This window comes from Pangasianodon hypophthalmus, chromosome 22 (genome assembly GCF_027358585.1).
Source record: "Pangasianodon hypophthalmus isolate fPanHyp1 chromosome 22, fPanHyp1.pri, whole genome shotgun sequence".
NCBI lineage: Eukaryota > Metazoa > Chordata > Actinopteri > Siluriformes > Pangasiidae > Pangasianodon > Pangasianodon hypophthalmus.
Window position 1 is genome coordinate 13,860,972 of NC_069731.1, and position 25,144 is coordinate 13,886,115.

General features: G+C 37.8%; 1 protein-coding gene across 1 annotated transcript in view; it reads right to left on the reverse strand.

Annotated features, from left to right (window-relative positions):
* The window catches only part of sema5a (sema domain, seven thrombospondin repeats (type 1 and type 1-like), transmembrane domain (TM) and short cytoplasmic domain, (semaphorin) 5A), a 209,275-nt gene that overhangs the window by 87,020 nt on the left and 97,111 nt on the right, over window positions 1-25,144 (reverse strand). Inside the window, exons 6-9 of the mRNA XM_026938143.3 lie at window positions 23,464-23,562; window positions 13,459-13,672; window positions 10,116-10,401; window positions 6,166-6,301 (exon numbers count right to left, since the gene is read on the reverse strand). Of these exons, the coding sequence (XP_026793944.2) occupies window positions 6,166-6,301; window positions 10,116-10,401; window positions 13,459-13,672; window positions 23,464-23,562 (735 nt within the window). The remainder of the gene's footprint in view (window positions 1-6,165; window positions 6,302-10,115; window positions 10,402-13,458; window positions 13,673-23,463; window positions 23,563-25,144) is intronic.

The window sequence follows — 25,144 nt, forward strand, 5'->3', positions numbered from 1 at the left end:
GTGCTCTATTCAGATCTTTCAAAGTACAAATCAATCTCCAGATTGCCAGATGCTCAGCTAAGCCACGGACTGACTCTTTGGGAGCCTATTTGTGAGCATCTGATGTGGCAGTGTTAAGGCAAGTAGGTAAGGAGAGTATTACTGAGCACCACAGGAGCCTCCATCACCCTGAATTAGAGGTGTGCATCAGGGGTGGGAACACAAAGTTTGCGGGAGCTGTTTTTATTTTCATGTAGGTAGGAGCAGATGGTCCGATATAAAGCTTGTAGGATGAAAAAAGGCCATATTGATTAACATGTGAGTGTATTGGATATGGCATGATGCTCCTGTGGCACTGTGTAATGCATTTACTGTGTTTATTCATTCATCTTCAGGGAGCAAAACTGTAGATGAATGAAACTTCAGGGTCAGGGTCACACACACACACACACACACACACACATACATATATATATATATATATATATATATATATATATATATATATATATATTTTGGGAAATATTAGAGCCAATTAAGTTCATTAAAATATTGCAGGTAGGTAAATGCAAATAAAATAACTGTGGGAGCAGGCAGAATTGATCAAACTTTATTCAAGAAAATAGAGGATTGGTCAGAATTCCCCTGGGTGCAGGCGAAAGTCAGCACACACTTCTACCCTGATTTATTCTTCACTCTCTCGGACTGGACAGCCTCAGGTCCTGAAGGTGACCACCAGAAGGATTAAAGAGTTGTAAAGGTTTAAAAGCCAGGGTGTTCTAGCAAAAGGAGCTTTATTCCTTTTATTAAGCTTCAGCAACAATGAGACAAAGATGAGATTTGTTAATAACCAGTTATTCTTTGAGTCATTAAGAGGTAAAAATTAACACTGTGTAATTACAGGCTGTACTAAAAGTCTCCACACATAGAGGAAATTAACACTTTTTTAGCAAAATGTAACTTTATTTACAAAGCATCCTCTACATGATTGCCATTTCTTAGTAAACACGCATGGAGTTGTCTCTCCCACTCATGATGAATTCGTGTTAACACAGCTGGTGTTATGCATATAATTGCATGTCCATCGCAACCTAGTGACAGCTTCCCGATTCAGCCATGAGAATCATTTCAATACATTCTTCTTCTGTCAAAAGCATTCTTAAAGGCTATCTAAAAAATATATAAACTAAGTATGAAAAATTTTGGAAGACATTTTGCTAAAAAGTGTTAATTTCCCCTATGCATGGAGACTTTTGGGACACCCTGTATTGTATAATACATTATCAAAGAAATGATGCAGGTGTCCATGGTCCAGATCATGACTATGCCGCACTCCCAGTGAAACCTGAAAGGTCTTGAAAGATCTATATGGGTCTTAGGGGTCACCAGAGCAGATCATTGGTCCACATATTTGATTTGGCACAAGTTTTACACCAGACGCCCTTCCTGATGCAACCCTCCCATTTTATCCAGGCTTGGTAGTGGCACTGAGTGCAACCCCCTGTGGCTGGGTTGGTTCCCTGCCTGGGAACTGAACCCTGGCTGCAGTGATGAGAACACAGGATCCTTAGTGAATAGACCACCAGGGAACAGTATGCAAGAGAAAGTAATTCTTAAAAAATGTTTTGTTGTCACAGTCACTGGCAAGCTATTCAGTCATGACTTATTATTACTAACTGTAGTGTTTTATATTTTAAACTATAGTAAGTAAGCTATAGGTAAGCTCACCAGTTGCCGCAACCACATTTTTAATTTTGTGTCAAAACAGCCTAAAGAATCTTGTGAGCACAGAGGCCATTTGTTGTTCCCTTTGGAAGAGCCATTGGAAATAAATGTTTGGAATCACTTCTGTTTGGAATGACCCTACATGTCCCCCCCTTTTGAGGAGCCCTGTGTTGGCTTCATTACTTCTGAATGGAATCCAGCTGTAAATACACAAACTAATGAAGGGAAAACACAATCAGTGGAGGAGCCAATCAGGAGTGAGGCGAGAGAATGAGTTAACAAAAACAGGAGGCGTTAATCAAATGATGTCATAACAGTTTGAAAATTGAAACAAATGATATGTGAACAGGATGTTCATATAAGATCTCTCACACAGTTTAAATAGATTTGCCTCAGTTTTAATTAATGTATCCTAGACACAAGGAAATAACTTCTGAAAAAAGTACAAGCTGATGTACTAACAGCAAAATAGCACATGTTTCCTGATTTTGTATGATTGCTTTAATGAAGCTACAATAATGAATGTGAATAGAATATAATAATATCAATCTGGGTTGTTTCTAGCAAAAACTACAAGGCAGAATCAATGCCACTTATGCCATTAATATCAATATCATATTGATGTAAATATGTCAATTTAGCAACTGGAAAAACGAATCACTAATCCTGAGAGTCACTTCAGGCATATAAATTATACAATTCACTAGGTTTTAATATTGAGAAGGTTTATTAAGATATTAAGTATTCCCTTGAGGCAGGAATACACCATGGATGGAACGCCAATCCATAGCAGGGCACCATGTACAGATAATCACACATTCATTCATACCTTGGGAAGTTTGGCATAGCCAATTCACCTACCAGCATGTTTTTGGGCGGTGGGAGGAAACCCACATGGACACAGGAGAACATACACTGAAACTCCACACTGACAGCAACCTGACCTCACTACTCTCTACATCACCATGCCACCCCACTATAGTATTTCGAAGCAGAGACAGGAATAATGCTGGCATTACAACACAAATTTCTACTCCTGATTGAGTGCAGGACATTTCAGTTAAGCGTCCTGCTTTCATTTCTGGTCTCTGTGTAATCAACCTCAATCAGTGAAGAAATAATTTCACCAGTGCACGCTCCATGTTGCTCTTTCATGCTTGGAACAGACAGCTACTAGTTTTACATCAGTGCAGGAAGCCATAAATTCGAGGCTCGTAAATCTTTGCTCTCCGATGCTGACAAATTCTTGATGAAGATGTCACGGAGGCTGAGATAAAGTGAGGCTCGAGTGCTCGCCAAACAGCAAACCCCCTCCCAGGAGAGAAGTTTTTTTTTTCCTCTTCATGTCAGCTGCTGCAACTCTATTATCTCCTCAGACAGGATTCTCAAATTCAGCTGATCCAGTACAAAAAAATTAATACATGCTGAGGAGACACTTTTATTTAAAAGGGAGTCAAAAAGCATATGAGGAGGCTCAGAGTCTCCAGATGGCCACGGGTCTCAGAGCGAATTAAAGTGCATTAAAAGGCTCAGCGTCAGCTGAGTTAGCCGACTTGCTATCATTCAACTCCTGCCATTGAGCCCTAGTGCTTTACACACACACTTTTCTCCAAACCATCATTCTAAATCCCAGAGTCCCTCCAGTCTGACTGTGAGAGAACACCGATTTTCAGGAGAAAATTAAGGGCACTTCTCAAGCAATCACTGTAGTTAAATGATCGGAAACAGCAGAACATGGATGTGGCCTTTTTATTAGGCACTTTGTCATTGTAAATTTACTGCTACCAGGTTTTATAAGGTGAGAAACTTATTAAAACATTTCTCAGTGTTCCGAGAGAAATGTTCCCGGGATGGGCTTCCACTGTGACCCTCACCAACATAAATCGGCTACTGAAGACGAATGAATGAATTATAATGAGAAATTCTCCCTAGCAAAGTGTTTGCATGCTAATCATTCAGGAGTCAAAATACAACCAATGGTAGTGCTTTACATTAAGGTTTCCTTAACAAACATTATTTACTGCATTAGTTAACTGTGATAAACCATACACTTAAGTGTTAAGAAATTATAATTAATGTTAGCAAAGCAATTCTTTGTGTTAATTCCTGTTTTTTTTTAAAATAATGAACCAAATATGCCAAATGATAGATAATTACACCATCCATGAGTAATAATAAGTCAAATATTGCAATAACTAATATGAATTAATGCCTTAATAATTACGTTTGTGGTAAAAAAAAAAAAAAAAAGTCATAAATGATGCTGAATGGTTGGTATCAATAGTTAAACTTGGAGACCTGGGTTCAACTGATTATGAACACGCCATAATTTAATTTATGTCAGTTTTGTGGATGAATATACTGTAGGTAACATTTAAACCAACATCAAGTAGTACATGTGTTAACTTACTTTATTACTGTGTTAACAATATTGACAGTGTAATAATTTTGATGTTTATAGGTTGTTAATGTTAAATGATGCAGTAAATAATGTTAGATAAGGAACCCTTAATGTGCTACATAATCGAAATTCACCTCATAAAGAGCCACATTCCTAAAAACAATCAGGCCAGACATAAGGCTGTAAAAGCAGGGATTAAGGGACGTCTTGCCCTAATTGACTCAATTAAGAAGCTAAGACACACAACCGAAGCCAGACGGAGTTGTGTGTACTGAAAGGTTAAAATGGTCTGCTCTGACATTTTGCATTCCTTTTTGCATTAATTTAATGTTCTTCGGCATTTAGCTGCCAGTAGTTTCCAAAAGTCAAGATCAGGACCTGGTTTATTATACTAATTATCAAACTAATGCAAAGCTTAAGCAACTTCAAACATGCCATCAGTCATTTTAAAAAAGAATAATTAATGAGATGGGGGTGTTAAAATGATGTGGGGAGTACAAATGTAGCTGTGAAGATAAAATCCATAAGAAACAGTTATAACTAGACTACAACCCCACAATAAACTCAGATGAACTCCAGACATCCTTTACTACCAACCCTGATTATCATTATCTGTCTTTTGTTCCTTTACGCAAGGTCCACGGATCTTATTGTTGTGGTTGAGTTCTCTTTTCTGAAGCTTAAAACGACAATATGAATGTATGATATAAAAAGGTCATTCGAGTAGAGTGGTTTATTCAACTTTATGAATGTACATGAAGGACTCTATTTTTGTGATCACAGTACAAATACACCCGCAGTGCAGGTGGTACTGTAGCACAGAGAGGCACAAATGTAAAACAGGATGTGGATTAAATGAATTATTACTATGATCTAATACTTGATCTTGTACTATGACCTAATAAATACTATTCAGGAGGGGTTTAACGCAATACCATTATCTGCATCTGTAGCTGTTTAGTACTCCAAATATCCATATCTGTATCTGTATTCAGATTTTAAACCCAAAGTGGGCGTGGCCTCTACCGGAAGACCCCTGAAACACTGGATAAAATCCAGAGGTAGAAATGGCAGAAACAGAAATGTGTGAATTCCAGCTCTGATAGTTCCTCACTCTCAGCTACATCACTCAAGATCTTAATTGGTCTCAACTAGGGATGTGCGCTGGACTGTTTGTTGTGCACTTCCTTATTTTTGTTTGCACCTGTCCACAATATTTTCCATTTTTACCAAAATATAAGCAAATTAATATTCTCATTTAAATCACTGCCAGCCTGACCAGGCACTTATGATGGATGCTGTAACTGCATTGCATATCGTTGCACGTTTATATTAATAAATGTGTTCTTTCTTTGTCTTGAGCTTCACATCTGACTGCTAACTTACATGTGCATGAAAGTAAAAACCTTCTTTTAGTTTTCCACGTGAATGCAGTCCCAATACACACCACAAGTCTCAACCAGATGCCAAGTGAACCCTTCTGGCAAGCTTTCTAAAAAAATTAATAGGGTGCCTCCTATTTGTGTCTGTATTTGTATCTGTTTAGAACACATTACCTACACAGTTATATCCCAAATATATCATAATCCAGATGATTAGTATAGAACAGACTTGTAATTTGATTTGATTAACTTGATTCATTTGATTAACTAACCGTTTTGCATCCATTTAACATATATACAATAATGCTGAACTTCGATTAATGCTATCTAATGGTAGCTTGCTAATGATATCAACAGTGTTTGCTGTGCTATGTGTGTTTTAAATTTAATGTGCAGTTAATTATGGTAGCTGGTATTGGTAGCCATGTTGGTTCTGACTATTATATACCGCAAGTTCCTACCCATTATTTACATGGTGCACGATGGGACTAGTTACTGCAAATATAGACTTTGAGACTTTTGAGACGATTTGATTCAGCAAATAAAGTCCACAAAATTGCACTTATTAGTTTGTAAAAGTTTTATAGAATTTGAGATGCAGCTATTGGTTTCTTAAGAGCTCTTGGAAGTGGACTTTAGAACTTAACTGCATTGTGCCTGAGTTTGCTGATTTCTCACCTGGAAGTCCGGGTTGGGGTTTGGATAAGGAAGCCATGCTGAACGTGAGTTCTCTTGGTATTTAAAAGGCCCACTGAACACTTGGGTAATGGCGCTCAGGTTGAAGGCACACACTGCCGAGGCAGCAATGCTGTTCCTGAGGGAGAAAAGAGACAGAGAGGAGTCTCAGACACCCACTCATGCACACCCACTCACACGCTGTCCATTATCAGTACATCAGAGGCTCTAATGTGAAAAAATGGGTCTGTCTGCTGCTGGCTCTCACAAAAAGCCACATTTTAGGACCATTAAACACAGAGAAACCTTAGTGTCTTTACATCAAGATTGACGTTCACTAATATTCAAATCATTCTGCATTCATACTTTACTAGTATAATCATACATCTCTTTCATCTGAGCTCTGAAAAAGTGTAGTACTGATTACATCTCTTAAAGGACTTTGATCCCTACACTCTTAAAAAATGCTCCATATAGCACTCTCTGAGGAACCCTTAAATATTTTATATTTTCAGAAAATCTGCTAACCATCCATAGAAACCCTTGAGAAACAATTTTATTAGTATAGATATAAATAATGCCTTGAATAACACCTGAGTTGTGGCAGCATAACACATAAATATCCGTTTTATAGACCTAGATAACTGATTGTCATTTAAACCACAGTGCCATGAAGCAACTTGGCCTCTAACCTTTGGCTTCCTCTTTTTTACTGTACATCCAAAGAGGTGTCTATGGACATAATATCCCAAAACAATGCAGAGGTGTGCAATGCAGAGGTCTGCACACCTTAGCACAAAAATGCTAAGGTGTGCTGCGATTTTCTGCCAAACCTTCAAATTATATCTGTAAGTATCCTTTGCTGCTTTAAGGGTTTCCACAACATTAGCTTGTAAATATATTGTCTACTGTTACTCTAAGAATCAATTGCTAGTTAGCTAGCAAATTTTTTCTGCATACATCAGATAGCATAGCATGCTAGATTATACAGCTAGATTGTATGCTTATTTGGCTAGCTCAGTTACCTTAAAATCCTCTCAGAAATCCTGTGAACTTAGCTCATGTTAATAGGTCAAATAGTTTTACCAGGGAAGATAATAAATATTTATGAATATGACTTAAAAATGCTCTTCGAAATCCTGTCACATGTTAGTTCATGTTAGCAATTCAACTAACTTTAACAGTGAAGATTATTAACATTTATTAAGAGAATGTAAAAATCCTCTCAGAAATCCTGTCATGTTAGCTCATGTTAGCAAGTCAACTAACTTTAACAGTGAAGATTATTAACATTTATGAACAACATATAAATCCTCGCAAAAATCCTGTCAGGTTAGCTCATGCTAGCTAGCTGGGTAAGATACATGAATGCTAGAATAAACTAAATTGAAAATGTACTAAAATACATTATTTGTGCTGCATGCAGATGCTCTTAGTGCTACAGCACATTCTTCCGTGTTGTCAAGTGTTTGTTTACATTGTTTACATTACAGTGTGCTTTGTTTTGGTTAATGTCCTGTCTCCTCCCATGTCTTGTCACTGGTTGTCTCTATCGTGCGTCTTGATTACTCTCACCTGTTTTCAGTATATTGTACTGTATTTTGAAAGCTTGTTGAACCCCAGGCCCTCAGAGAGAATGGCTGAAGTTCATGTTGTCTTGGCTCACCAGGTGAGCGTGCCAATGGGCAGAAAATCTGGTTGCCCAAGGACACCCAGGCCTGGAAAACACATCCGAGTTTGTGAGCCTCCTGAGAGGGGTGTTCTGGTGGATGAAGTAGGAGTTCCCCCTAGAAATTTTTTTTGAGGAGGGGCAAGACCCTGCTTGTCAGCCGAACCCAGTTGGCCAGTCATGAGCTACTACACTGAGAGGAGGGCTGGAGAAGAAGAGGAAACAAAAGTTCCAGCCAAGTTCAAGCCTGAGGCCGATGAGGTTGCTTCTCCAGCCAAGCTCAAGCCTGAGGCCGAAGGGGTGGCCTCTCCAGCCAAGCTCAAGCCTGAGGCCGACACGGGCAGCCTCTCCAGCCAAGCTCACATCAGAGACCGACAGGGCAGCCTCTCCAGCCAAGCTCAAGTCTGAGGCCAATGAGGCAGCCTTACCATCCAAGCTCACTCCAGAGGCTAACGAGGCAGCGTCTTCAGCCAAGCTCAAGACTGAGGCCGATGAGGTGGCATCTCCAGCCAAGCTCAAGCCTGAGGCCACCGAGGTGGCCTAACCAGCCAAGCTTACTCCAGAGGCCATCAAGGTGGCTTCCCCAGACAAGTTCCCTTCAGAGGCCGACGAGATGCCCTCTCATGCCAAGCTTAAGACAGAGGCCAACAGGGCAGCCTGCTAAGCTGAGCTCATGCCAGAAGCTGACGAGGTGGCCTCCCAAGCCAAGCTCCCTCCAGAGGCCGACGAGGCAGCTTACCCAGGTGAGCTCTCTCTGGAGGCTGATGAGGCAGCCTTCCCAGCTGAGCTCCCTCCAGAGGCTGATGAGGTGGCCTCCCCAGCCAAGCTCAAGTCAGAGGCTGATAGAGTGGCCTCTTCAGCCAAGCTAAAGCCAAAGGGCAACAGCACAGCCTCTAACACCCTGCTTGAGCTTGAGGCTGACGAGATGGCCTCACCAGCCAAGCTACCAGACTCTGGTTGCTCCACATTGGACATTGTTGCTCCACCACCACCCCCTGGCAAGGACATCATCACCCCACCACCTGCTTTCTGCCAGTATGCCCTATGTCTGCTTCCCGGCTCCTCTGGGAAGAGTAAGCATGTTGGGCAATGCCTGCCTCGGGATCCTGGGAATATTGAGGACATTTTACCCAGAGATGCTGGACCACCTAGGGGAGGGTTAGAAGACACTTTGCGAGCCGCGTCTTTGTGGTCGGTGGGGGGGGGTTCTGTCACGTATTTACCCCTCGCGCTGAGCTATGGCATTCCATTCCATTCTTCCATGTTGTCAAGCATTTGTTTAGGTTCCCACATGTTTTTTTTAGTTCATGTCCTGTCTCCGCCCATGTCTTGTCATTGCCATGTCTTGTCATGTTTTACTAATCACCCCCTGATTAGTTCGTGTATTTAAATCCTCATGTTTCTTTGTCCGGGGCGAAGTAATGCTCAGTGTTTACCTACCTGACTTCGAGCCATTTGTTCTGTGCTGTGATATTCTGGTTCTTGATTTTGTTCTGTCTTCTGGTTCTTGTATTTTGAATTACTCCTGGTATTGTTGATTGCTGATCACCTAATCTCTGCCTGTTTACTGTTCACAAATTTGACTCATTTTGGAATTGTCTGCCAGCTCCTTTAAAATGGTAAACTGCACTTGTATCTGCTTCAGTCTGCTCTTCATGCCATCAGTACATCAACGACCCTCAGCAATCAGAAGGAAGCCCTTATTAAAGTACAATCTGTTTGGAAAATCAGGCTTTTTTTCTCTCCAGAAAATAAAGCAAATATTCTGTCACATATCTAAAAGAAAAAGACCTTTACAAATCAGTGAAAATCAATGTGTCTTGGGGGGACTTTTACTTTCAAGGAGCATGCTCCACTGGAGCAGTGGTTTTAATAGTGTGCACTAGGGGTGTAATAAATATATGTATGGTTCAACCTCACAGTTTTTTTTATCTTTTCGAATCCAGGGTAATGAAATACATTCATTCTTTTTTGTCTATTTACTTTTAGAATATATCTGTTAATACAGGTAGTTTGTTTGGTTTACACATAGAATAAAATGAAAAACTCCAAACTCTTATTTACAATGTATGTCATGCTTATTCAGTCAATCATTTATGAAAAACTAATATATGATTTTTTACCCAGTTAAAACCAAGACAAAGCAAAGTGATATTGATTCCAGCAACCTCCTCTACATTTTCACATGATCACACCTATTGCTTTAAATGTCTTCCAACAGACATTGTCATTGATATAGACTAGTTTGTGATAGTGAATTGATATTAAAGAAGCTTGCACTCACACATTTGTGGTGAAGATACCGTACAGCAGCTCAAGCTCTGGTAGGAAGAAGGTTCCTTGCAGCTCATTATAGGTGAATGGGATTTCTCCGGGCCTTGAGCAGTTCAGTCTTGCCTTCATGAATGTGGTCCAGGTGTCCTCCAATAAGAACCGACCACCAATGTCGTTTTTACACACACGTGCCGCACGGGAAAATACAGTCCTCCCACAATCGTGCTCCACAGCATTCTCCCGGAAAAAGAAGTATGTGAAGTTTCCAATGTCATATGAGGACACAAAGTTGGGCTCTGAGTTTAACAGTGAGGAAAAACAATGGCAATCATTAATGCAACAATGTGGCAAAATGAGCCTAAATGTACCAAAAAATAAGTTAAAGTTACACAAATTTTATTTAATGACACAAACACACACACACACATGTACACACATGTATATATACACATATACACATATATACAGTACATATACAGAGATTATATACATATAATCATTGGCCAGGAAATTAGCAAGAATTAAATAAAGGAACTTAGTATGGGATAGCTTTTCCCTTGGATTTCTATAAATGTTTAAGCATTGTGGCCCCTGGTGGACTGCATGACGTGTGGCAGATAACCAAATAATGACATATCTTTTAAGAAAATAAAAAACATCCCAGAAGATATTTTTGGATAATTTTAAATGAAAAAAAAAATCATCACAGATTTTCAGTTTGGTCTCAGACTTTCAGACCCCACAGTGTGTGTATGTATATACTGTATATACTGTATATACCGTATATATAGCAGTATAACACACTCAAGGCAAAGTGGTATCTGCCCTCTTCTACATACATGAGCTAAAAGATGACGTCTCCAACTGGCTAGTGTCACTGTGATTGAAAGGAGAGCACCCAGAAAGCGGAGACCAGCCAATTTTGCTCTCTAGGCTCCCACAGATGGCTATGTCATTGTCCAGATTCAAACTTAAGACCTCTGGTTTAACTTTAAAGCAAATAGTTGCCAGTTTAGCACTGTACAAACTGCATGCCTATACAGTTATAGTTAATACAAATCCAAACAGAGTGCCAAAGTCCCTTCTCATGCTATCCTACTGATAGCAAGTAGGTATACATGTGGGATTGGAAATAAGAAAGTAGGGAAACTGGGACACATCTGAAATCACCTTTCTCCTTCACACTTCCAAACACTATTTTTTTTACTCTCTGGGTCAACATAAGCTGAGTAGAAGTTTTTAAATATAGATTTTTTTTAATGAGAGAAATTGACCAAAGCGCATTAACATCATGTTGGTAAAATATTATTCATGAGGCCATTTTTGATCTGAACAGAAGAGTTAACCTTCGTAGTGCTGTGTGCTGTATCATTTGTATTAGCAGTAAGACATTTTTATTAATCTTTCACCAAGGTAATAGACAGACTCATTAATCAAAATGAACATAAAGGTTAAGATGAGAAATGGCTAAAAGAAGTGCACTCATCTAATTATCTCATAGGAGGCACTTTTCAATATTAATCATCATGTGTGATCACACCTGATTCAAACAGCCTGTTTGTGTCAGCGCTGCTTTAATTTCCTTTTAAATGCAAGAGCTCCCTTTTGTTCAGCCAATACAATCGTAAGGAGGAGTGAGGAACAAAATCAATTTGCCATAAAATAAAAATTTATTAAACCTTTCTCTAATGGCTAAGGCATATGCCGTGCTTTTGGACTCTAATTTATTTTTCCAATTATCTTTTAATGGGAATCAGATAAAATCCAGCACTGACAGAACAGTGACTGAAGCAGTTGACCTCTCCGTTCTGCTTCCATCTGGACATGACAGTTTGGCACGCAAAGATCAAACTATTTGAAAAGAGGAGGCTAATTTGGTCTGCTGAAAGCAAATGTCACTGCCCTGACCTTCATAGAAAATGAGGGAATAATTAAAGGCATGTGCTGTTGGTGGAACATGGTTACCCTAGGGTTAAACCTTTCCCCTTAGACTATACTTTTATTATATCAATAGTCGTGCCTCATCTCATAATAACCTCTGATTAGCACAGTCCGAAAGTATGAATCCTTTAATTATAATGATTCGTTATCAAGAAATAATACAACTATTCAAAATAGAGCCCATGTTTAACAGTTTGTGAATGTAATGTGTGAGCTTAGAAGAAGGTGCAGGACACAAGTGCTGCAAAGCATGTTTATTAGAGCTAATCCAGCACTGGTACAAAAGCTAATGATCAAAACACAGGCAGACAGGGTTATCAAGGGAAGCTCTATAATCAGGAGTCTAGATGGGCAGGCCGAGGGCAAAACGAAAAAGAAAAGAAGGCTCTATTAAACTAAGGAACTTGAGAACTCCTTGTGAACCTTGTAAATCTGAACATCCTCTTTACCCACTGTCTTCAATTGTTTAAACTGTTCTGCCACATATTTATATTTCATACAGATGGTAACATGTGATGACACCTGACACTAGGTGTTGAGTTCTGCATGCCAGTGAGGATTTAATACTGAAATTGTCCATATCAGTATTCAGGCCTCAAACATAACTCCTGACATAAGCACTATTCAGAAATTATGCAAGAGTTAAGCACAAGTGGTGGCGTATCTCAGTTACACGTGGTAGTGAACTTGAACTGTATTTTTATTTCATGACATGGCTCAAGATAGAAGCAGTGTTAAGTCCAGCGCCACTGTCTGACAGTTTGATGTAACCACAATATGTCACACTGAAATGTGTGTTTTGGACTGTAAAGACCCTTGAAAAATTATGGAATGCCTTTTGAGGCCAATATTAAATATCTGATTATGATTCTATTCATTAATTAAGAATATCATCACTTCAAAAGGGTTTTTTCCATTTTAATCTGAGACATATTCAGTCCAATTTCAAGGATTGATATTTTTTTAATGCGTAAAATTATACACAACACTTAAAGGGAGCTGTAAGTGTAGCAGATGGGTGCTTGGTCAGCTTATCCTTCAGTACATTGAAAGGAGAGCACTATTTCTTACAACAGTGAGGAATGCTGGACTCTTGTTTAAGAAATACCATTTTATAAAAATGTAATAGGGCTTTCACTTGAATTGGATGAATTACTTCACTTCTCGTTAACAGCATTTACATTTTTTTTTTATATAAATAATTTTGCAAACTATATATTTTTTCCCTCCACTTCTGTTTCGTGGGATATTTTGGGTAGATTCATGACTTTTAATCCCAATTAAGACCATTTCATTCCAGGTTTTATCAAATGCAGAAAAGTACCTAACAGAATAAAAAGTTTTTATTCGTACTATAAATTCACCAACAGTTCAGACTGAAATCAGTGTTTATATATACTATAGTGCCTTACCGTTAAGCCATTTGGAGTTGTACTGAGCTGTGCGGAGTGGAGGAAGGCCTCCTAGGCTGCGGTAAATCGCAGGATCTCGGCCAGAAAAATCCATAGCGGTAGCGGCATAGAGCTCTCCACTGGAGGTAATAAGTGCTGTGGAGTTATGGAGGGGGTTGTAGGGACATCGAGCCATGCCACTGATCTGGTCATGGATCTCTGTTAGGTTGGTCAGCTGGACACAGAAAGAAGGAGAGAGAGAGAACACAAAAAATTTTAATATCTCAATACAAGGATTCTGATTGCATAAACCATATAATTAGACGTTTTTCTACCCTTCCTGTATAGTATGATATCTCTGTTTAATTTTACTTTCATGCTTGTATGAGGAACTGGGTTTAATTTTTAATAATACACTGTACATACAATATAAGTAAGTATTTTTAAACAGCTGACCTTTACTCCATTCAAATTTTTCAAGACAGCAGAGAGGTACCATTCTTAATAATTTAACAGCAAGTATTAGATAAATTTAGTCATTTGGTAGGTACTTTTATCCAGAGCACCTAAAATGCAAAGCAACATAAAAGACTAGAGAACAATGCCGGTAATCAGAGTTGTCTAGTCAGCAAATGAAAAGATACATTTTCTAATGAAGGAATGAATGGACGTGTGTTGAATTTGATTCATGCTGCAGCAGGGAGCCAGTTGAGTGATCTCAGTAGGGGGCATCACATAAGAGAAATTCAGGAGGTTTTGAACCTTGCAATCTGAAGGATCTGTAGAGGACACAGCATATAAAGCCAGGCCACTAAGTAGACTTGTAGCAAATGTAGAAATGCCTTAAGATATACATTCTCATTGTAAGCAGTCTGTTTAGTCAAGGAAGGTGTCATTATTCTGATAGCTGAGCGTATCATCTAGAGTCACGTGTCTAGATTAGACTAGGAGGATGTCAAAGGTAATGTTTACAGGCAAAGACTTTCAACAATCAAAATGAATTCATTCTGATTACAGATTCAAACTGGACTGTTTGTATGTATTTGAAACTGAGCAGCGGGGTTTAGTATCAAGGTTACCATAACAACTATGAGCATGGGCGTCTAGTCAGTGTGTTCACCTTTTTTAATTGCACTGCATTTTAAATTACTTTAAATTAAATTATATCCATCACAAAAAACATCATCCAAGTGTAGTTATTGAGTGGACAGCAAGAAGAATAATTTGTGACAGTGGAAAATGTGCTCAGCATTTCATATTTGCACAACATTGCAGGACATGGTTTAACGTTCAAGGATGCTCTGATTGTTAAAAATAACATAAAATACACAAATTATGCAACGGTGTAATGACTGTACTCGTCTTCTAATGTTACCAACATTAAGAGCCATTGTTTTGGAATAACTACACAAGAAATGAAGGGTTTATTAATTTTTACTTGTGTACATTCTACATGTTCATGTTTTTTTACTGCACGTGGAGTTCATCATAACTCAAACACACATGAGCCGAATGCATGCAATGACTCTGACAGTGAAAGTAATCAGACACAAAGGTTTACATAGCAATTATTTTTCCATCTAGCAGATAAATGAAATGATTACCCACCGTTTGAAATTTCAGTCAGATTGACCTCATTGAGTTCTGAATCTTTTTAAATTATTTTTATTATTAACAGATTATTACTTAGCTAATTCTATTTAAGCAGTCCAGTATAGAGAAGTTCTTAGCATAGTTGAGGTTACTTCTGTTTTGTCAAGTCTTAGTTTCCATCCAGAACAAAATGTTGAAAAGCAGTCTGATATTTTCTTGCTTGGGAGGATGGTGTTGGAAATAAAAACTGAAGCCATGTGTCATCACTGTAGCAGTGGTAAGAGGGTCCATGTAATCTGATTCCCAGTGATTAAGTGTATATGACGAACAAGAGTGGACCAAGAGCTGAGCCCTGTGGAACTTCCACAGTGCAGCTGTGAGGTGATGAAACATTTCTCTAGAATATACACAAAGATCGATCCTGTAGATATAACGAAAGCTAGGTCCGAGTATAGCTCTCGATGCCTAAGTCAGCAGGAATGAAGATAAGGATCTGGCGATTCACAATGTCAAAGGCAGCTGGCAGGTCGAGAAAAATGAGGACTGAGGGAGTGGACTTTTCCCTGGAGGGTAGTTTCCTCCACTTCAGGAGGAATTTTAGTTGGAGGAGGGAAGATACCTGAATTAGAAACCTGAATTGGTTAGTACTGGAAAGAGGGAAATGGTCTTCAGTTAGCACATGTTTAATATAACTTTTTTACTTGATAACTTTTAACCATCCTGATGTAATGCTCTTTATCACAAGCCAGAAAAAGACTATAGTCTAAATAACATAACAGCAGATATATATATATATATAGCAGATATATATATATATATATATATATATATATATATATATATATATATATATATATTTACCTACTTCTATCTATCTATCTATCTGTTTGTTTATTTATTTGTTTGCTTTATTGTTTGTATGTTTTTCATGTAAATAATATATAACCATCCTGCAGTGGTAGACAATGGAGAGAAATGTTTAGTTTGGCGAAATCATTTTTGGACGGCACTTGTATTCACGCTGAATTTGTTGAGATGATTGAGATAATATGCTGATAATATGGAAGTAAATATATATATTTTTTCCTGAGCTAGAGAGCAGCATGAATAAAAATGCTGATTTGGGAATGCTGGCTTGCTCACAATTGAAATAAATAACTGAGGAGTAGCCAGTGTCAACATTTTTATCTTGTTACTTGGCAGTCTCACACACACACACACACGTGCACACACATAAGGTGGCATTTATCGAGGAAAGGGGAAGCCAGCGTGTATGAAAAGTAATTGATATTTGTGGATATTAGCTGCAAACGACATGCAAACATGTACAAAACATGGACAAAAAAAAGTGACTTTTTCATGCTGGGTATATTGCTATGTCCATAAACATTAATATACTTCTGACAATCAGGCTCCAGATACACATTGTATACATCTGCACTGCTGGAAATGTCATTATTAATCATGTTTGGCTTATAGAGGCAAGATTTAGCTTTCACAAAAAGACAAAATGGAGACAGAAATATGTTCCCTATATTTGGAAATAAATAACATAACCAGTGTTGGCAGAGCCGATAATACAATTGGTCTGTATTAAATAGAAACTGAGAAACTTGTCAGAATAATTTAGGCCTCACTCTGTCTAACTAAAAAGAAATTCAATTACAGCTCAAAATAAAACAGAATCAATCAAAGCATAAATGCTAGCATCTACAGATTTTATAGGCAACCTTTTGCTATTATGAGCAAAATTGCAGGCTAATGGCTTTTCCTATAAAATCACAGGTACGTATTGCACTCTGAATATACTGCCAAAAAGACTATTTTTTTCAGGCAACACTTTATTTGAAGCCTATCTTCATGTGAATTTAACATATGCATGTGTTAACACTTGAACAACATATTTATAAAATAATGAGTATATGTGAAACGCTTATAACAGCATTTGCAACATGACTTGAAGTGTTTTGTTCTTGTACATTTTATAGCTGTTCAATGTGCTCATTGTAAAGTATGGCAAATATACTTAATAAAAATAAAATATAAATGCCTACAGTTCTACATGATGTTGGTTACTAGCCCAAATTATTTTCCAATAACCACATGTACTGAAATATTTTATTCCTCTAATATCAGAACAATTTGCATGTTATACTACAGAGAAAAACCAGAAAGCCCAAACTTCTCTTAATATAAACTTGTCATTTAAATTACGACCAGCAGAATTGCAGAACTGCTGTTATAGAAAATTAATCAACACCTTTTAACCAATCAGATTTGAGAATTCAGCTGCACTGTGGTATAAAATGTTTTAAGTAATTAGTGTTAATGGTGTACTGTTGGATTATTTGAGTCACAAATATTGGAATATATTAATTTATTTATGGCATGAATCATGTTTCTGGGTCGTATTAATTTTATTTTTATTTAATTAAGTACTTAATTAGAGTTCAGTTATGTAACTCAGCTTGTTCAGACAGATGCATGCATGCATTTTGAGTCTTATTCCAAGCCATACTTATGGTTAAAATAGCTTTCAGGTAATGTTTGGGATTTCACCATTGCTAGCAGGTACAGGGACGCTGCTCCACTTTTAGCTTTGCAGGCATGCATCAGGGAATTAAATCTAATACAGCAGCTACAGTAAGCCAGTGAAGTCAGTGCAGCAGTGGACTGACACAGATGACCTTAAGAAGACCGATGACAAGTGCATAGCATTCTGGGTCAGTATTAAGGACCCAATAGAAAATGCAGGAAAAAACCAACCAGGAGCCAGTGTCAGAAGAGAAGTCCTGTGATGAGGAAGAACTGAAATAAGAATCTGAGTGGATTATTTCATGTGTGATAGCTACTGTAACGTGCAGTGAGTAGACCCTGGATGCTAGTGCTGGTGCTCAGAGTAACTACTGTTAGCAATCTATTATCAGAAAATCAAGAAGCACAAAGATATATATTCAGAAAAAAAGGCCTAGACTTAATGATACACATGCATGATAAGACTTTGCAACACTGCAATGAAAATGCAGGGTAATAATCAGATAATAAACCAATGACAGGACCAAACCAGAACACAAAACCTGAGCAAAAGGTGCTTGTTATCAGGGTAAATGTGAATCCATTGCTACTACTGTTTCATGCTGTTGTTTTAACAATACACTAATTTTAGTCCTGCATAAATAGTTTCTTAATTTCTTTTAACTACACATTTCTTTGCACTGTACCTTCAGTTCTCTTTGCAGAACAGACAATCTTTGCTACTCATGTCTCCTCAATTAATCCTTCCTCCCCATTTTTCTCTTATTTCTCTTTTTTTCTTGTTTCCATACTAAATAGAGCAGATAGACATGATGTATAGCTCTTGTGTTTATTTTTATGGATTCAAGGGGACTGGACACATTTCGACAGGGATCTCTCCAGGTGATAGACTTTGTAGCGTGTACACCACTATGTCCACAAAACAGCAGATCACAAAAGATAAAAGTGGTGTAGTGTGAGCAATACAGCAATTCTGAGAATTTTTAGGTCATGTAGTGTCCAATTGGAATAACACATAACAGGTGGACACAATCAGGTAACAAACAAATTATATCATTCCTGGTATATGTGGTTCTTAAATAAGTCATTGTCCTATAATGGGGTAAGGTGGACATTGTGTACAGTTGCCACTAATCAGTTGTGTAGATATGTAAAAATGTTATTTTGATATTGTTATTATGTTCATTTGATGGCTGGTATTTTGCAACTCAGCAGAGCTTTGAGTACAGCTGGTACAGTGTGGTACAGTGGGGTCCAAAAGTCGCCTTGAAATCACCTTGAAAATCTGGGATTTTTTATTTATTTAAAACTGGAAATAACCAGAAAATTTTAGAATTTTGAAAATTGTAAAACAATAAAAAAAAAAAAAAAAAGAAAGGTGCAGCATCCTGACTATTTAATATTTAAGATGTTGCACAATTTCTAGGTCACAATTTTGTGATATTGACCATGTTAACTCCTTTGTACAAAAGGTCAGATTTTCCATGAGTCATATCCCTTCCCATTGATGCACATTTTCAGGGATTTGATCTAACATGAATCGTGAGGTTTTATGCAAACTTGTGGAGTCTGTGTCAGCTCGATTGCACACTGTTATTAAAGCAAAAAGGGGACATACCAAATACTAAGGAATTCTAAAATTCATGTAAATATTTCTAAAATATTACTAGAAGTTATGATCAGAAGGTCGTGAGTTCAAATCCCAGCACCCCCAACCTGCCACTGCTGGGCCCTTGAGCAAGGCCCTTAACCCTCAACTGCTCAGTTTTCGCTCTGGATAAGGGTGTCTGCCAAATGACATAAATGTAAATCTGCCAAATGCCACTATGTGTGTGTGTGTATATATATATATATATATATATATATATATATATATATATATATATATATATAATAGACAGCCTTTAAATGAAGCATTATCCTTTTTTTCTCATTCTGTTTCTCTTCTGTTTTCTTATTCATATTTTATCTTAAACTGTTATTTCTTTTTGCTCATTAAACTGTCTGTCTCAGTGTGAGTGAGGCAAATTTCTTGTAAATGAATCCGACCACTAAATTCCATTCGATTTATCTAGTCAACTGCTGTCCTTTAGATAAACACTCCATAAATCTGTCCTACAGGAAGCTCATATTCTGTGTCGCCTCACTCGGATGTGTTTATCTCCCAAGCAGCTGATGGCCACAACACTCGCCCTGTGTGATCGGTGTAAAAGAGGGATTATCTCAAATCCTGGCTCGCAGAAGGCCTGGACGTCTTTCAGCTCCCTTCAGCTTCCTTAGAGCTAATTTATTTGCCAGGAAAGCCTGGGGTGAATTTGTATGTTTGGCTAAAGGAAGTGTCGTTTGCATGTCTTCGCAGGATGGGTGAGAAAAATGAAAAGAGGGCTTTCATTTTTGATCGAACACCTTCACAAAACTAGCGTCTGGCATCCCTTGCGGATACCACGGCTGTAATGCATGTTAAGAGGAGGAGCTGAAAGATACGCTTCACACTCGGGCAGCTGTGTTTAGGCTACATTGAGCAGCTTTTCTTTAAAGATTCAGATTCACTGATCACGTTGTCAGGACACAGAGAAGTAATGAAACTTTTCATAATGCACAAGGACAGAGTTTTTGAGTAGCCAGCATGTTGGAGAAAAAAGACCTTGAGTGTCCACAGTTTAGATACTAAGAAATCTTTTTAAAACTGTTTCCAAAGCTATTCATTTTACAACATGATGATGTACAAGCCAGTGCATTGTGCTTACAGTACATTTGTCTTAAAGATTAAAAAAATGTGTCTCTGTTGACCAGAAGAAGCGTTAAGAGAGTATTAAGTGAGAAACGAGATAAGGTTAAATGATACAATTCACACTCAGGCAGTGGGGTTTGTGCTACACTGAGCCACATCATAAAGATTCACAGAAGTATGTAAAACTTTTCATAATTCACAAGGACAGTTTCAGAATACACAAAGTGCAGGAGGAATGAAGGCACTGAATGTCCATAATTAAATAGTAGGCACGCAGATATCTATTTAATTCATAAATGAAACACAGAAACTAAATCTTTTAACACAAATTCTTTCACATCACTTTAAGTAAGGGTATTTTTCATATTATGAGGTCAAGTTGACTCAATAACACCTGACTCAATAACAGATTTTTGTTGACATAAGGTCGGTAAGACTTTTTCCGGGTCATGACAGTCAACAGTGTAGCTCAGTGTACTTCTGATATGTCACATTTACATGATGGTGATAATGTGTCATGCCAAATCATGCTGATTTAGGGTCAGAGAAAATATACACTATACCGCCAAAAGTATGTGGACACCTGATCATCACACCCATATGTGCTTGTTGAACATCCCATTCCAGATTCAGTTCTCACTTTGCTGTTATAATAACCTCTACTCCTCTGAGGAAGGATTTCCACTAGATTTTGGAACGTGGCAGTAAGGATTTCTGGTTCATTCCAAAGGTGACCAGTGGGGTTGAGGTCAGGGCTCTGTGCAGGCTGCTCAAGTTCTTCCACTCCAACCTTCATGGAGCTCACTTTGTGTACACGTTCATTGTCAAGCTGGAACAGATTTGGGCCTCTTAATTCCCCTGAAGGGAAATCTTAATGCTACAGCATACAAAGACATCCTACACAATTGTGTGCTTTCAACTTTGTGGTAACAGTTTGGGGAAGACCCTCATAAGGACGTGATAGTCAGGTGTCCACATACTTTTGGCCATGTAGTGTACATAACTCTGTGCCATTACAGTGTCATGGCATTGCCATAATATTTCACTAAATTTTGCTTTAAATAGCAAAAGTTTACTCATTCTGTTACCATGGTGTCATGATATTGTCAAGCAGAAACAGATGCACTTAAAATATACATAACTTTGCTGTTACAGTGTAATAACTGTTAAAATCTTCACTATATAACAGATGTTATACATTACGCATGGTTTCATCGTGATGTCACCATTAAGTTTTAAGTTCACAAGACATGGCAGAGCATCTTTTTCGGATGGCTCAAATTTGTTCATTTTTTCCTAATTAAACTCATTGGTCAAGCTACATCACATCACCACCATTATGACACAGACAGAGAAGAAGTGCACTGAGCTACAAAGTCAGCCATCGTAAAGCTATAATGTAAGGCAGCCCAGAAAGTGTCATAACAGTCATATCAGAGGACAAATCATAAATTTATCAGCTTGTCTACTGGGCAAGTAAAAGCTCTACTGTGTTGCCTAGATTTGGTTGCCCATAAACCTGACTAGACGAAAAAGTGGTAGGTAACATTATTATATTATCATCACATAACATAGTGAGCTAGTTTTCTAGTTAAGTGTATTACTACAAATTAAAACAAATGAGTTGATCATAGATATCCTCTTCTAGCAAAGCTTTGAATATAGCACATCATACAGTATTTGCACACTAGACAAAAACTCAGCGAGTCATTAGTAGCATTTCAGCTATGGGCTGTTTCTCATCACTGTACTTGCAACTAGTCACAGAGGGGTTCACAGTGTGCGATTCATCGGCACGAAAATCAAACATGCTTGAAAATATTGGACGCGATCTCTGGCAGACTGAGAAAATCACGTCGCTGAAACGTTCACACTACATGAGCGGTCGGAGCAGACATGCAGTGAGTAGTTGCTGAGCTGGGGGTTGTAATCACCGAGCGCCAAAATGAGGTGGTAAGTGGGAAATCAGGGCTTGAAGTGTTATCCAACTACTACAGCCATGCCTTAGCTAACGGTATGTTGTAACCCAATGCCTTCTGTGCATTTAATTTGCAATTCTCACCCAGGTGTAGTGCATATTATAGGATGAAATCCATGGTTTAGACTCAGACAGCTGTGTTTTATGCCACACTGTGCTTTTGTTTGTTTGCTTGTTTTTTTTTTTTTAAAATCCTGTTGGCATAAAGCACACTAGGTATTTCCACCTTTTGAAGCGAATAAAAACTGCCACCTCCGAAAGAGCCAATGAGGGGAAGATCATCAGCGCAAATGTCACCGCTGGCAGAGTGGATTTATGGGTAATCTTGTTACTTAAAGCCCAGGATTCTCACACGACTGACTGATATGCATGAAAGAGGAAGGATGGAAACAATGCGTGACGTCTGTACACAGAACCTTTTCATTTCACTGCAATTCAGCCGTATCAAATCCCAGACCACATAAAGGATCTATGGTACATTTCGGTGGCCGTGACACAGCACAGAGCCCATTTGTGGCATGCATATACATTTCAAAGCTAATCTATACATCTTTTATATAATGAGTAATAACCGTGAAGTAATTTGATGCTTACTGTGATGTATCAGTAGCATCTCTTGTTGCTTTATGTTCAAGCTCGCTGTCAAAAGATGATCTCAAAGTCACTGAAAGATCCAATACCTCTACATACTCCTGAACAAAACTGCAAACATTTTGAAGTGTTACATAGTTTTTCGCTGTTAGGTTAGCTAGCGTGAAAAATGTGCATTTTGCATAGAAACTCATATTCAACTCAACGCTTTTAATGTGATCAGACATATTTCGTCAACTTTAGTCAACATTCAGTTTTAAGTGAGAATTTGGCATTTATTGTGTTTGGAAACTGATAAATAATTTGATTGTGTTGTTTTAATGACAAAACTAAACTGAAGCATATAACAAATTATTTTAGAATGGTAAAATGCAGTATTATTTAGTCTTTAAAATAACAGAGAAACACATTTTGATTTCTATTGATTAAGACTGCATACATAGATGAAAATAAATCTATTTATTAGGGCCATCATTTTTCTTTTCTTTGAGAATAGTTAGACCAGCCAAGAAAGCTGACAACCCAGAGAGTGTGCTTGTGTTGTTGGTAATTGAGTTATGTGAGGAAAAAAAAAAATATAAAACAACATTTTACTTACTGTACGATTGGTACAAATTGGAGTGAAGGCATTTGTGCCACAGGTGAAAAGTCTGTCCCCATTCACCAGAAGGACACGGATATAATTCTGGCATTCTTCCTGTGAAAAGAAAAAAAAAATGTTGTAAAACATCAGTGAAAAAGGAACAGCAATGATGGACATACAATAATCAAATACTTTATATCAACAAAATCACATTCGCCTCATGTGTACGGTTTTAAAATAGATCAACTGTTACGCTTTTTAAACAACTCCTTATGGTCTAATACGTCCATCTGTTGTGGCAGCATTACATTTTCTTTATCAGAATAATTTCTGGAACATTTATCACAATTTACAATAGTAATTCTAAAATAAATAAATGTCTGCTTAATCTAATTAATATAAAAACATTCCCTTATAAGGTTGATACAACAAAAATGCTAAGGGGTGCCATGTTTACCTGCTACACCCAATATAACTGTTGTGGCAGAATTTCACTTTCTCTCTCACGTGACCTTAATGCTTACTTAGGTGTGTCATCTCAAAAGATGATCTCAACATCATTGAAAATACAAATAGCTGCACATAAAACTGTACTGTAAATATAAAATAGTTTTTCGCTGTTGGAGCTGGTGTGAAGCCGATTATCTACATAAAGCTCTTGGGCACAGGGATTTCACTTCATTCTCCCATGATATATACTGATTTGTTAAAAAACAGACGTGGCAGAGATTGCATTTTGCAGTACAAATCAGATATAAATAGCCTAAGTCGTGACTTATGGTTAAGGTGATTAAAAACACAAAGTGAGAATTTGGTATTTAGGATATTTAACATAAATCGTGTGTTTTATAGTGCTTAAAGCAGGAAACCATACCTAGTGAAACAATGTGCTTGTGAATTCTTTGTCACTGTGTCTACAGTATATTCTTCATTGGCCTACTCGTTTTCTCTTTACTTCCTTAAATTCAATCTCAGATCTCTGTAGATTTAACCCCTTGCATGATGCTACATTTTAGACTGTTGGCATTCGTGCGACCTTGTATCCGAGACTCTACATTTATTACAGTGGGTATTGCTCCATTAAAATGAACATAAAACCTGTAGCCAAGTCAATCTATTCATATATCATTATAAAAATGTCATGAACATTTCATTTAAAACTCGCCCCTTTTTTCGCCACATCTGTGTCACTCTGAGCACAAAAGATCCCAAAAATGTGCACAGATGTTATGACTTGCTTTTGCGCTTGGTACCTTGACCATAATAAATAGAACCCTTTGGGTTTTATATTCAACCAGAATAAAAATTTAGTATATTTATTATATTAAGAAATAAATAAATTGTTGTTTTAGTGTAGAGAAAAAGATAGTCTAGCTTGTGGGGGGTACTTAATTATTGGCTTCGTATTACTGCCTATCTAGGCCTCTAATATGTATATCTATGGAAACAGCAATGCTTCAGATCAGTCATTTCATGTGAATAGTTTTTAGTATTCAATCTGAACCTGTTGAACTTTTGAGAGTTTTTCATTGGACTTCTACTATTCTACCTCCTTTCTGTGCTTTAGTAAGGCTTATAATTCATAAATCTTGCTCTCCCCATTGACTAAACTCTCCTTCTCAGGGGGTTAATTTAGTGTTTTATTTCTTCAGGGCTTGAGGGGTTTCTGTAGGGGTCTGCATCATGATCTTTTAAC